The 13,437-nt window shown below is 39.3% G+C and overlaps 1 protein-coding gene across 2 annotated transcripts in view; it reads right to left on the bottom strand.

Moving 5' to 3' along the window:
• The window catches only part of gsk3b (glycogen synthase kinase 3 beta), a 127,511-nt gene that overhangs the window by 28,194 nt on the left and 85,880 nt on the right, over nucleotides 1-13,437 (bottom strand). For both annotated transcript variants that reach the window (NM_001414812.1, XM_003226784.4), the window contains 3 exon segments: nucleotides 1,371-1,466; nucleotides 1,713-1,810; nucleotides 4,220-4,326. In NM_001414812.1, coding sequence (NP_001401741.1) covers nucleotides 1,371-1,466; nucleotides 1,713-1,810; nucleotides 4,220-4,326 — 301 coding nt within the window.

Below are 13,437 nucleotides of genomic sequence, written 5' to 3'. Positions count from 1 at the left end.
GGTCACATTATCCTTTTATTGGCACTATCTACATATGTACATACAACGGGTGCTTTGCCATCTAGAAATAAAAGACTATGCTTCACAAGCTAGAACTATTAGCCACTGACTCTCAATCAGGTGCTTTGAGATATTCAAAATTTTAGTGCTGGAACATAAGGAAATATATTTAGAATGATAAGTAATAGTAGAAGTAGTTTTTGTTGTTGTTGTTATTGTTGTTATCATTATTATTGAGTTTGTACCTATGTTTTTCTCTCCATACAGGAGACTCAAAGCGGCTTATACTTCAGTATAAATTATACACAAGGTCTACGTATTCATGAGTATATACGTGAATTCTTCTTTGTTGCAATATCAAAACTCAAATTTGTGCAATTTTTGCCTTCTTTCCTTGGGTCTTTTCTAGGTTTGTGCTTGAGAGCATTTTCACTCCTTTAAAAAGACTCCTTGCAACAGCTGAAGAGCAACTGCAAGATGTGCTCCAGAAGGTTTGTTCTCTGCAATCTATTGCTGAAAAGGCAATGGGATCCAAAGAGATCCAGAATGAGTGTATATTTTGGAGGATTTTCTGGAACCAGATAAATATGGGCCATTTGCAATCACTGGTGACCAGCTGATACAGCAGATATAACTGACTATGTGAACAAGCTCATACATGTACATATGTGGAAAGAGAAAGAGAGCAAGACAGAACTAAGCAAAATAATAAAAAAATACAACTTAAGATGTGGTATAAAATGCTCCTGTTCAAGGTTCCAGCAAGCCATACTAATTTAGTATATTCCACTGAATTTCCATGCTCAACCCTCCGGCTGACTGGGAGGGAGAGGTATTCCTTTGTCCCGCCCCCTATAATTTTAGTACTTCGCTAAACCTTACAGTTCTTCTAAAGTATGTAATCCCTTTGTTGTTTCACAGTGGCTCTGCTTCAGCTACAATCCTGCTCCTGCCAGACTGAGTTCACTATGAGAGGAAGTGATGCTCTACAAGAAAGACATCATCTTGAAATCTCCACATTAACTGCATCAGCAGAAGTTTTTTTCCCCCCCTGCATACAGGGTAATATTATTCTTTTCTACACCAAGCCTCATTTGCTGTGTCCTCTTAAAGGTTCAGTGGCTTGGATTCCCCTTCAAAGACGCCTTCTCCAAATGGGAGAAGAAACCTGTGTTGTTGTCCTCGCCCCAATAATAATGGAAGTTCCTTAAGTTAAAGTGAAAAAAGGCTATTATCATAAATAACAATATGTAGGTCCACTGATCAATATAGTGTACTACCCATCTTTTAAAATTCTCAAAATCAAACATATAAACCTCAGAAATGACTATATCTCAAACACTCAACCAAATTATTTTAAATAGACTCACCTTAGTCCATGGATGTGCCTTAATCTGGGGAAATTTAAATTCAGTGTAGTTTGGATTCATTTCTCTAATTTGTTCTCTTGTAGGGGTTCCAAGGACCTGGAAAGTGAGAAATATGAATTAACATCACACAACAGGAGAAATACGTGATGCACTATGTGTTCTAGTATTATGTGAAACAGAATATTATTCTATAGACTACAACTAAAAAGCTATGTAACTAAATTCCAAGTCCACATAAAATCTTTAAAAAGCAGTGGACAGAAACAGAAATGGGCCCACATGAATGGAACAAATAGAAACGGTAAGTAATTTTATACAAATGCACAAGTCTAAAAATCATACCTTTATGATTTCCACCAACTGATCTACACCACTGTCTCCTGGGAAAATTGGTTGTCCTAGTAATAGTTCTGCCAATACACAACCTGCTGACCAAACATCTGGGGAAAAGAAAATGAGGAAACCAAAATTGCATAGGATTATATCTATCTGTCCACACTTATCTAGAGGTTATCTGAAACAAAATTTTAGTTCAATACACTGTACTACTGCAGAGCAAGTTCTGAGGTTCAGACTTAGCAATAAAAAGCAACCTGTGTGAAACTGTTCCAAGTCAGGATACACACAGCACAACAATACACAAATATAACATTCTACAGAAGTATTAGTACAAGCCTTTTTCCAAAATTCCGCCACTCCCTGCCAATTTCAACTCCACAACTCAATCCTTTTCTACCTCTGAAATTTTAGTTGAGACTTCACTCATGTTTGCATCTCCTTATATATCACTTTGCCAGCTTCCTCCCAACCGTGAAATCATGCCATGGTACTCATTATCCTCCCCAATGACACTATCCCAAACTCTGAACTCCCGTAGACACTATTTGTTGAGCTGGAGAGCTGTTGTTGGTTCAGAAATACAAGTTGAAACTTCTCTTGGATAGGTGGAGTGAGCTCTATGGTTTGTTGGATTTCAGCACTGTTTTGTGTCTTATTTATATAAGTGGTCTATATAAGATGCTAGTTCTGACCTTTAAAACTCTTCACGGCCAGGGCCCATCGTACCTTAGGGACTGCCTCTCCTTCTCCCATCATCGGAGGTCGCAACGACCATCCCAACGAGACTTACTTTATGTACCGGGTCCTAGAGAAGTGCACTTGGAAAGGACCAGGCGCAGAGCTTTTTCTATTTCTGCCCCTGCCTTATGGAATGCCTTGCCGCCCTATATGAGAGCCATGCGTGAGTTAGGGCCTTTTACCCTAGCACTCAAGACCTGGCTCTTTACTAGAGCTTTTAATCTATGTTAATTTTATTAATATTTGTATGTATGTATTTTTATCCTTTACAATTTTATCTTGTAAATCGCCTAGAGCACTGTGGATGGAGGGCGATTAATAAGTAAATAAGTAAATAAATGATGATGATGATGATTTAATAGTTATAAAATTTGAATGGAAGATTTGTGTTAAAACCAATAATTGAACACTAGTGAGCTATGAATATATGAATTATGTGCCTATGAAGACCTTTATTTAGAACCTTTATTTAGAACATTTTGGAGCTGAGTTGTTTGGAATAAAACCCACCCCTTTCCCTTCAATGGCACTCCTAAATGGTATAATTCCCTGTTTTCTGCTCAGTTCTCAAACCACTGCAATAGAAAAGTACAAAAGGGTAAAATAAGAGACCTATATAGCAATTTCTAGAGGACAATTCTACTCCCATCCCTAAGTAAAGCAGATCTACACTGAGTATATAATGTTCTCTAGTCCTATAGGCAGAAGCAAAGGCTATTTAAATCAAAAACATAAGTAGGCATTGATTACAGGTTATTAGGGACCCAAAGGGTCTGAGTGTAAGTAACATGGACAAATGTTGAATAGGCACTGGGAGTCTCCGAGTTATAAACATCCAACTTACAAATGACCCATAGTTAAGAAAGAGGGTGAGACAACAGGAAGTGAGAGAAATCTACCCCAAGAAGATAAATCCACTGCTGGAAGAGTTATCAAGGGAAAGATGTATCTCCACTAAAGCTGTCTCCCCAATCCTGGTTTCCACATTTTTCAAAATTCAATGTCATAGCACATAAAATAAGGTGAAATTTTCTGAACATGGGCACAGAAAGCAAACCAGCCACCACATAAACAGCCATCTAGCTAAGGAAAACATGGTGGGGGCCTAACAAAACTGTTGGAGCTGGGGCCTTTCCTCCTCTTTCTTCCCTCCTCCCTCTCTCTGAGGTAAAGCATTAAAAAAAGCCCAGCTAAGCCAAAATGCAATTGAATCTAAGATGCTTAGATTCAAACAGTAAAAAAATGCAGTAGAGTTGATGAAATATGGTACAGGCAGTCACCAAGTTACAAACAGTAGGCTCCATAGGTTAGTTCTCAATTTGAATTTTCAGAACAGGTACATTTGTTAAGTGTAACTCCAGCCAAATATGTATATATTAGCTTTGGATAGCAAAGGGAAGAGTTAACATCCCTGTGGAGTTTGTATTGCTGTCTGTGTCCCTGTTCAAAAGATTTCACCTCATTTTCTGTCCCTGTGATCACTGGATTTTGAAAAAAATAAATAACTTGTTGTGGAAGTACTGGTGATAAAGCTTAAGTGGAGACACCTTTTCCAAGGATAACTCTTCCAGGAGTGAATTTTCCTTAAGTTTGGTAGATATCTCTCACTTTCTGTTGTCTCATCCCTGTTTGAACTATGAGTCATTTGTAAGTCGGATGTTTGTAACGTGGGAACTGCCTGTATTTTTTTTTTTAAAAAAACTATTTTCATATATATTTAAGTAAGAATTTTTCATCATATCAAATATTTTTAAAACAAAATAAACACATACCTATACTAGAGGTATAATCAGTGGCTCCAAAGATCAACTCTGGCGCCCTATAGTACCGAGAGCAGATGTAAGAGACATTGGGCTCTCCACGAACTAGCTGCTTTGCACTAGATGTGAGGAAACAAACAAAAACAGACATTATAAAATAATTGTGGTTATTTAATATACGTGTTTGTTTCAAGGTGAAATTTAATTTGCTACTCATAATTTCTCAATTCTTCCAATATGAGAAAAGTATATTATTATTAAGGATTGGGGCAGCATAGTAAAACATTATTCAAGAGGAAAAATTATATTATTTTCAAAACAGACATGCATTTGAAATGGTTGTTTCATCAATTAAAACAACTTTATTTTTCAGTTTTAATGTACGTAAATCATTATGTTTCAATTCTTCTATCCAAAATCTTTACACATTGAGAATGGATAACTTGTTCAAAATACCAACAGTCAAGGAGACTATTTCATTTTTTCTCATTTACTTTGTTAAATTTTGGAATTGAATATATTTTGTTTTAAAAAACCGCATAAAATAAAATACTTGGTAAGTTACATTGAGTATCCAAAGCCATATTTATATTAATTATTGTCATTTGGCTGTACAAAAATAGAATACATACAATATATAACAAAATCTAATAATATGAAGAAATAGTATACAAATCTACAGAAATAATCCATTAAAAAAACACATTGACTTGTCCTCTTACATTAGAATCATAGAATCATAGAATAGTAGAGTTGGAAGAGACCTCATGGGCCATCCAGTCCAACCCCCTGCCAAGAAGCAGGAAATCGCATTCAAAGCACCCCCGACAGATGGCCATCCAGCCTCTGTTTAAAAGCCTCCAAAGAAGGAGCCTCCACCACAGTCTGGGGGAGAGAGTTCCACTGCCGAACAGCCCTCACAGTGAGGAAGTTCTTCCTGATGTTCAGGTGGAATCTCCTTTCCTGTAGTTTGAAGCCATTGTTCCGTGTCCTAGTCTGTAGGGCAGCAGAAAACAAGCTTGCTCCCTCCTCCCTATGGCTTCCCCTCACATATTTGTACATGGCTATCATGTCTCCTCTCAGCTTTCTCTTCTGCAGGCTAAACATGCCCAGTTCTTTAAGCCTCTCCTCATAGGGCTTGTTCTCCAGACCTTTGATCATTTTAGTTGCCCTCCTCTGGACGCTCTCCAGCTTGTCAACATCTCCCTTCAACTGTGGTGCCCAAAATTGGACACAGTATTCCAGGTGTGGTCTGACCAAGGCAGAGTAGAGGGGGAGCATGACTTCCCTGGATCTAGACGCTATTCCCCTATTGATGCAGGCCAAAATCCCATTGGCTTTCTTAGCAAGCCAATGGGTTGTTACAAACATTTCCATGAAACTGTACACGCCAATGAGTACACGCCAATGAGGAGTTTCTGATTTTGAGTGTCTGATTAGGTGTCTGGTCTCTGAGAGACACAGGTTTGAATCCCTGCTCAGCCATGAAATCAACTGATCCCAATAAATTTATTTATTTATTTATTTATTTACAGTATTTATATTCCGCCCTTCTCATCTCGAAGGGGACTCAGGGCGGATCACAATGTACATCTATATGGCAAACATTCAATGCCATTAGACAAACAACACACAGACAGACCGACAGTCACAGAGGCTAATTAACTTCCCAGCTTCTGGCTTTGTGAGGGTATGCTCGATTCCGACCACAGGAGGAGCTGCTACTTCATCATCCACTGTGACAACGAGTCCTTTTTGATAGAGTCCTTCCTCATCAGGTGTTGTAAATCAGTTAAATTAGATTCCCCGCATAAGCGGTCCCTAAAATTTCCTACTTGACAGATGCATCTGTCTTTCAGGTTGCTTAGGTCAAAAACGAACAGGGCTATTTTTTATTTTAATTGTCGGGTGGGCTGGCCTCGAACTCATGACTTCTTGGTCATAGTGATATATTGCAGCTGGCTACTAACCAGCCTGCGCCACAGCCAGGCCCACCTAGCAGAAAGCCCTCTGCTAGGATCTCCCTCAAACTGAACCACTTGAAGGTAGTCTAACAAGTACTTACCAACAATTGAAGGGGGGGGGGGGGGAAGAGAAAATTAGGAGCAATTTTGCTCTAAAATCAACAGTAGCCTAGATTGCTATTCCAAGTAATAGTTCCTAGACTACTGCCAATAGTAGTTGATGCTCACTAATATATTACTCCCATTTCAAAAAAAAATCTGTCAGTCCCCACACTGATACCTTGGATGACTGCTTCAATCAATGCCCTGAAGGCCTTTCATATAGTTCTCCACTTCAAGATTCACAATCTTAAATAGTGCTTTATGTCTTGCTATGATGGGGTATCAGGGAAACAATTTTAATAGATTCACACTACAAAGTTTGTAACTGCCAACCCTCAAACTACTATCACAAAGGTTTAGAAATGTCCAGTAATGTTTTATTGATCTCTCATTTGGACTTATTTTTTAACAAACAATACTGGGTACATTGTAATTTTTTTCAAACTATCAGATGACACAAAACAATGGAATACAAGTGACTTCATTAAACCTGAGGAATAAATATTGGATAGAGTTGTGGAAAATTTAAAGTTTTCATTCCTCAAGGCCCCCATCCTATTTGAATGAATGAAACTTTATTTATATCCCGCCCCATCTCCCAAAGGGACTTGTAGTAGCTTAAAACAATTTGACCCCACTATCAGGATAAATGGGATACAAAATAGGCAAAAGCTGATGATACTAAATTATTAAAACAATCGAAAATTACACTTGCATTATTATTTGCAATTTGCATTAAAATAGAAAAAATACATTGTGTATTTTTAAAAAACAAAAATACAGTAAAGTCTCACTTATCCAAGATAAATAGGCCGCAGAACAATGGATAAGCGAAAATCTTGGATAATAAGGAGGAATTAAGAAAAAAGCCTATTAAACGTAAAATTAGATTATGATTTTACAAATTAAGCCGCCCCGAACCCAAGGGGAGTGGCGGCATATAAGTTCGAATAAATAAATAAATAAATAAATAAAACATGTTTTACAAGAAATTGACAGAAAAAGCAATTCAATACACAGTAATGTTATGTAGTAATTACTGTATTTACAAATTTAGCATCAAAACATTGCAACATTTACTACAAAAATAAGGACTACTAAAAGGCAGACTGCCTTGGATAATACATAACCTTGGATAAGTGAGACTCTACTGTACTACATGCTGATCTGGTGCTAGAGAGACCACAAAAGATTTAACTGTTATAAAAGTATCTATTACAGTTTAATTGTGCACCCAAGGGTAATTTTGCCTTGAAATATCTAATAAGATAATATTATTTAATAATTTGTATTTAGCAGCCCAAATGTTAAGTGCTGCTAAATGGAAGTCATTCTAATTTTTAAAAATATTTTTATTGAATGTTTTTTAAAACATTAAAATTACACCTGGAAAATGAAACAAAAGGAAAAAAGCATGAAGTAGTTAAAAAGAGAAAAAAAGGAAGAACAGAAGGGAGAAAATACAGAATAATCATATTATTCTCAGCAGTTATTTAAAAATATAATACCTTTATACCTTTCTCATCCATTAGCTACCATCCTTCTCACTAAAATATCTATCTAACTAACAAACATAAAACTTCTCAAAGCATCCAGCTATTTTCTATAAAAAATCAATATAGTGTTACAAATGTTATCAAATCCTACTATTGATCTTAAAAATCTTGGCCAACTAACAAATCTTATTCTGGCTCTCAAACCATTAATCTCCTTTCATATGCAGGCAGTCCCCGAGTTACAAACTTACATACAACCCCTAGTTACAAATGGGGTTGAGACAACAGGAAGTGAGAGGAAATCTGTCCCTAGGAGGGGAAATTCACTCCTGGAAGAATTATCATGGAAAAAAGGTGTCTCCATCAAAGTTTTATTGCCAATCCTTGTTTCCACAACAAGCCAAAATTTTCAAAATTGTAGAAGGAAATTAAAGTGAGGTGAAATCTTCTAAACAGGCAGCGAAACAAACATTCCAGGGGTGTTAACCTTTCCCTATCCTATCCAAAACTTTAAAAAAATGGCTGGAGTTAAGACTTAAAAAATGAACCCGCTCCAATTTACCTACAAATTCAATTTAGAAATAAATTTACATATTGTTTGTAACCTGGAGACTGCCTGTATATCAATCTGACATATTTAACTTATCACATATGTACAGTTAACTGATCACATTTTTCAAACCATCTTCTTAAATTTCATATAATCAACATAATCTTATATAAGTTTTTCTTAAGCTAATTCAATATCATACTTCAGATGTCCTACATGACGTGAAACCAAAAGAAGCTTTTTTGTCCCTTATATTTAAATCTATCACAAAGCTCTCACCTAAATCTCAGTCGCAGTATTAAGATTATAATCCATGTCCATCCTGATCTTGAGCACTCTCTGAGCACTTCCATTATTCTTCCACTCTCTATTCTTTTCTTCTTTTCTTATTTCGCTAGCTGTGCCCGGCCACGCGTTGCTGTGGCGTTGTCTGGTGGGGTTGGTGAGAAATTGTTGAGGTAGTGGTGGTATTGAATGTCTGTTGTATGGTTGTCTTTATGTTTAGTATGCATTTGGTTGTTTGTGTACTGTGAAAGTGGTGAGGGTAGAGGGGGTCTATGTCCCTGTGTAATATTGTATAGTATTTATAGTATCTCAGCGGCTTTCAATACCATCGACCATGGTATACTTCTGGGACGGCTCTCTGGGATGGGTCTTGGGGGTACTGCACTCCAGTGGCTCCAGTCCTTCCTGGAGGGCCGTTCCCAGTTGGTGAAGCTGGGGGACACCTGCTCAGACCCCTGGCCATTGACCTGTGGGGTCCCACAAGGTTCTATTCTGTCCCCCATGCTTTTTAACATCTACATGAAACTGCTGGGAGAGGTCATTCAGAGTTTTGGAGTACGGTGCCATCTCTACGCGGATGACGCCCAACTCTACTACTCTTTTCCACCTAAATCCAAGGAAGCCCCTCGGATTCTGGACCAGTGCCTGGCCGCTGTGTTGGCCTGGATGAGGGCGAACAAGCTGAGACTTAATCCTGACAAGACAGAGGTCCTCCAGGTCAGTCGTACGTCTGATCGGGGTATTGGGTGGCAACCTGCGCTTGACAGGGTTGCACTCCCCCGTGAAGGCGCAGGTCCGCAGCTTGGGGGTCCTCCTGGATTCGGGGCTGACGCTTGAGGCACAGGTGTCGGCCATGGCCGGGAGGGCCATTGCACAATTAAAACTTGTGCGCCAGCTGCGACCATACCTCGAGAAGTCTGATCTGACCATGGTGGTCCATGCCTTAGTTACCTCTATACTGGATTATTACAATGCGCTCTACATGGGGCTGCCTTTGAAGACGGCCCGGAAATTACAATTAGTACAACGCTTGGCAGCCAGGCTTCTAACTGGAGCAAATTACAGGGCGCGTTCAAGGAGCTCCACTGGCTCCCTGTTTAAGGAGCTCCACTGGCTGCCGTTTATTTTCCGGGCTCAATTCAAGGTGCAGGTTATCACCTACAAAGCCCTAAACGGTTTGGGACCCACCTACCTTAGAGACCGCATCTCCCCCTATGAACCTGCATGTTCTCTTCGCTCGTCGGGGAAGGCCCTTCTCTCGCTCCCACCCCTCTCGCAGTCACGGTTGGTGGAGACGAGAGAGAGGGCCTTCTCCGTCGTGCCCCTCCCCTGGCTTTGGAACTCGCTCCCTAGAGAGATCAGGCAGGCCCCTATCCTCCTCTCCTTCCGGAAGAGTCTAAAAACCTGGCTCTTCCAAAAGGCCTTTGATGATTAATTGTTGTGGGTTTGATTTATCTGCCCATTCTACAATAGCTCCATTGTTGATGCTTTGCCATTATTACATTGCACTTTATTGTCCATTTTAGCTGTGAAACTACCTCTCCCCATTTTGGAATATTCTGCACTTTGGCCTAGATCTGTGTATTAGTCTCTTGTTTTTAACATTTTATGCTGTATGTTGATTTTAATGACTGTTTTATTGATGCTGATGTTTTTATTGTTGGGATAGTTGTTTAATTGTTTTGTTGTTGTTATTATATTGTTGTATCGGCAAGGCCCCATGTAAGCCGCCCCGAGTCCCTTCGGGGAGATGGGGCGGGGTATAAAAATAAAGTTATTATTATAATATTATTATTTATACGTTGTCCATGTGTTGTGAATGCTTGGATTGTGTCCTGCTGCATAGTAGAAAGAGTTGGGCTGGATGGCCCTTAGGGGTCTCTCCAAACTCTTGGATTCTATGTTTCTATTATTATTATTATTATTATTATTATTATTATTATTATTATTTATTATCATCTTCATCATCATTATTATGTAGAGGCTGGATGGCCATCTGTCAGGAGTGCTTGGATTGTGTCCTCCTGCAAGGTAGAAGAAAGTTGATCTGGATGATCCTTAGGGGTCACTCCAAACCTTAGGATTGTATGATGATGTTGTTATTGTTGTTGTTGTTATTATTATTATTATTATTATTATTATTATTAGTAGTAGTAGTAGTAGTAGTATAAGTATTGAGAAGCTGGGTGTCCATCTGTTGGGAGTGGTTGGATTGGGTCCTGCATGGCAGAATTGGGTTGGACTGGATGGCCTTTAGGAGTGTCTCCTAACTGTCTGATGCTATGATTTGATATGTATTATTATTGTGCAGATATTGGATGGCTATCTGTCAGGAGTGGTTGGATTGTGTCCTCCTGCATAATATAAGGAAGTTGAACTGGATGATCCTTAGGGGTATCTGCTAATTTAGGATTGTATGATATTCTTCTTCTTCTTATTATTATTATTATTATTATAATTATTGAGAGGCTGGCTGGCCATCTGTTGGGCATGCTTGGATTGTATCGTCCAATGACAGAGTTGGGTTGGACTGGATGGCCTTTAGTGGTCTCTCCTAACTGTCTGATTCTATGATTCGATTTGTATTATTACTGTGCAGATCTTGGATGGCCATCTGTCAGGAATGCTTGGTTTGTGTCGTCCTGCATGGTAGAAGGAAGTTGAACTAAATGATCCTTAGGGGTGTCTCCTAACCTTATGATTGTATGATATTATTATTTTCTTATGACACAGCAAACAAGATAGACATGCTGGATTTCATATCACAAAATCACAAGTCGAACACTTCCCAAGTGTGTGATGTATTTTCGGATGATGCGCGCAGATCCCAGCAGGGTGGCCTTTTGCAGTTGGCAGATTGTAATTTTGTCAATGTCTATTGCTTCCAAATGCCGGCTGAGATCTTTTGGCATGGCACCCAATGTGCCCATCACCACCGGGACCACCTGCACTGGTTTCTGCCAGAGTCTTTGAAGTTCAATCTTGAGGTCCTGATAGCGGCTGAGTTTTTCCTGTTGTTTTTCGTCAATGCGACTGTCACCTGGGATGGCGACATCAATGATCCAAACCTTTTTCTTTTCCACAACTGTGATGTCTGGTGTGTTGTGTTCCAGAACTTTGTCAGTCTGGATTCGGAAGTCTTTGCGTGCTTATTTTCCAATACTTTTGCAAGGTTTGTGATCCCACCAGTTCTTTGCTGCTGGGAGGTGGTACTTGAGGCATAAGTTCCAATGAATCATTTGGGCCACATAGTTGTGCCTCTGTTTGTAGTCTGTCTGTGCAATTTTCTTACACCAGTTGAGGAGATGATCAATGGTTTCCTTGCAGAGTCTGCATTTTGGGTCATCAGCTGATTTTTCGATCTTGGCCTTAATTGCATTTGTTCTGATGGCTTGCTCCTGGGCTGCAAGGATCAGGCCTTCTGTCTCCTTCTTCAGGGTCCCATTCATGAGCCAGGTCTTCTTATCAGCTTTTCCTTCAATTTTGTCAAGGAACTTTCCATGCAATGTTTTGTTGTGCCAGCTGTTAGCTCTAGTTTGTAGTGTGGCTTTCTTGTACTGGTTTTTTTTGTCTACTGTGCTTTGAGGAGGTTCTGATTTTTGACTTCAATCAAAGCAGGTTCTTCACTTTGCTTTACATATTCTGCCAGGGTATGTTCTTCTTCTTTGACTGCTTGTTTGACTTGTAAGAGTCCTCTGCCTTCTGATCTTCTAGGCAGATATAGCCGGTCAACATCAATGCGAGGGTGCAGTGAATGATGAATGGTCATGAGTTTTCTTGTTTTTCTGTCCAAATTGTCCAGTTCCGCCTGTGTCCAGTTTATAATGCCAGCAGTATATCTTATGACAGGTATGGCCCAGGTGTTTATGGCTTTGATGGTGTTGCCTCCATTTTGCTTGCTTTTGAGAATTTTTCTGACCCTTTGTGTGTATTCTTTACTGACCACAGTCTTCACATGTTCATGCTTGATGTTGTCCAGCTGTAATATGCCCAGATATTTATAGGCCTCTGGCTGGTGACACTTTTATCGTTTGGCCATTAGGCATATTTATGCCCTCACTTTCAATGATTTTTCCCTTCTTCAATGCCACTGTCGAACATTTGTCCAAGCCAAACTCCATGCTGATATCAGTGCTAAAAATTCGGACAGTGTTAGTCAGAGACTGGATTTCAGTTTTGGTTTTCCCATACAACTTCAGGTCATCCATGTACATCAGATGCAAAATTTTGTGAGAATTCTTAGATGTTTGATAGCCGAGATTTGTTTTTTGTAAGATTGTTGACAGAGGGATCATGTCAATAATGAAAAGCAGAGGGGACAATGAGTCTTCCTGGAAAATTCCTCTCCTGATGTTGACAAGTCCATAGCTTTCATTTCCAACAAACAGTTCAGTTTTCCAGTGCTCCATCATGTTTTCAATAAAGGTGCCAACATTTTTACTAATCCCGATGGCGTCCAGGCACTTGATGATCCAGCTGTGTGGGAGTGAGTCAAAGGCCTTTTTGTAGTCAATCCACGTCATGTGCAGATTAGCTTTTTGGCTTTTACAGTTCTCCAGAATCATTTTGTCAATCAATACTAGTCTTTTGTGCCCCTGCTTTTCCGTTTGTTGCCTTTCTGTTCATCTGGCAAGATGTTTTTTTTCTTCAATATAGTCTTGAATTCTGTCAGCTATGATGCCAGTCAGTAGTTTAAACATAGTGGGCAGACACGTTATTGTCCTGTAGTTTCCTGGTGTTGCTCCTTTTGCTGGATCCTTTTGTATCAGGTAAGTTCTTCCAGTTGTTAGCCATTCACTGATACTTCCTTTCTGCAGCATCTCATTGAATTGT

Source organism: Anolis carolinensis, chromosome 2 (genome assembly GCF_035594765.1).
Source record: "Anolis carolinensis isolate JA03-04 chromosome 2, rAnoCar3.1.pri, whole genome shotgun sequence".
In the NCBI taxonomy this organism is placed as follows: domain Eukaryota; kingdom Metazoa; phylum Chordata; class Lepidosauria; order Squamata; family Dactyloidae; genus Anolis; species Anolis carolinensis.
Note: the sequence above shows the minus strand (reverse complement) of the source record. Positions and strands in the feature narration are given on the sequence as shown.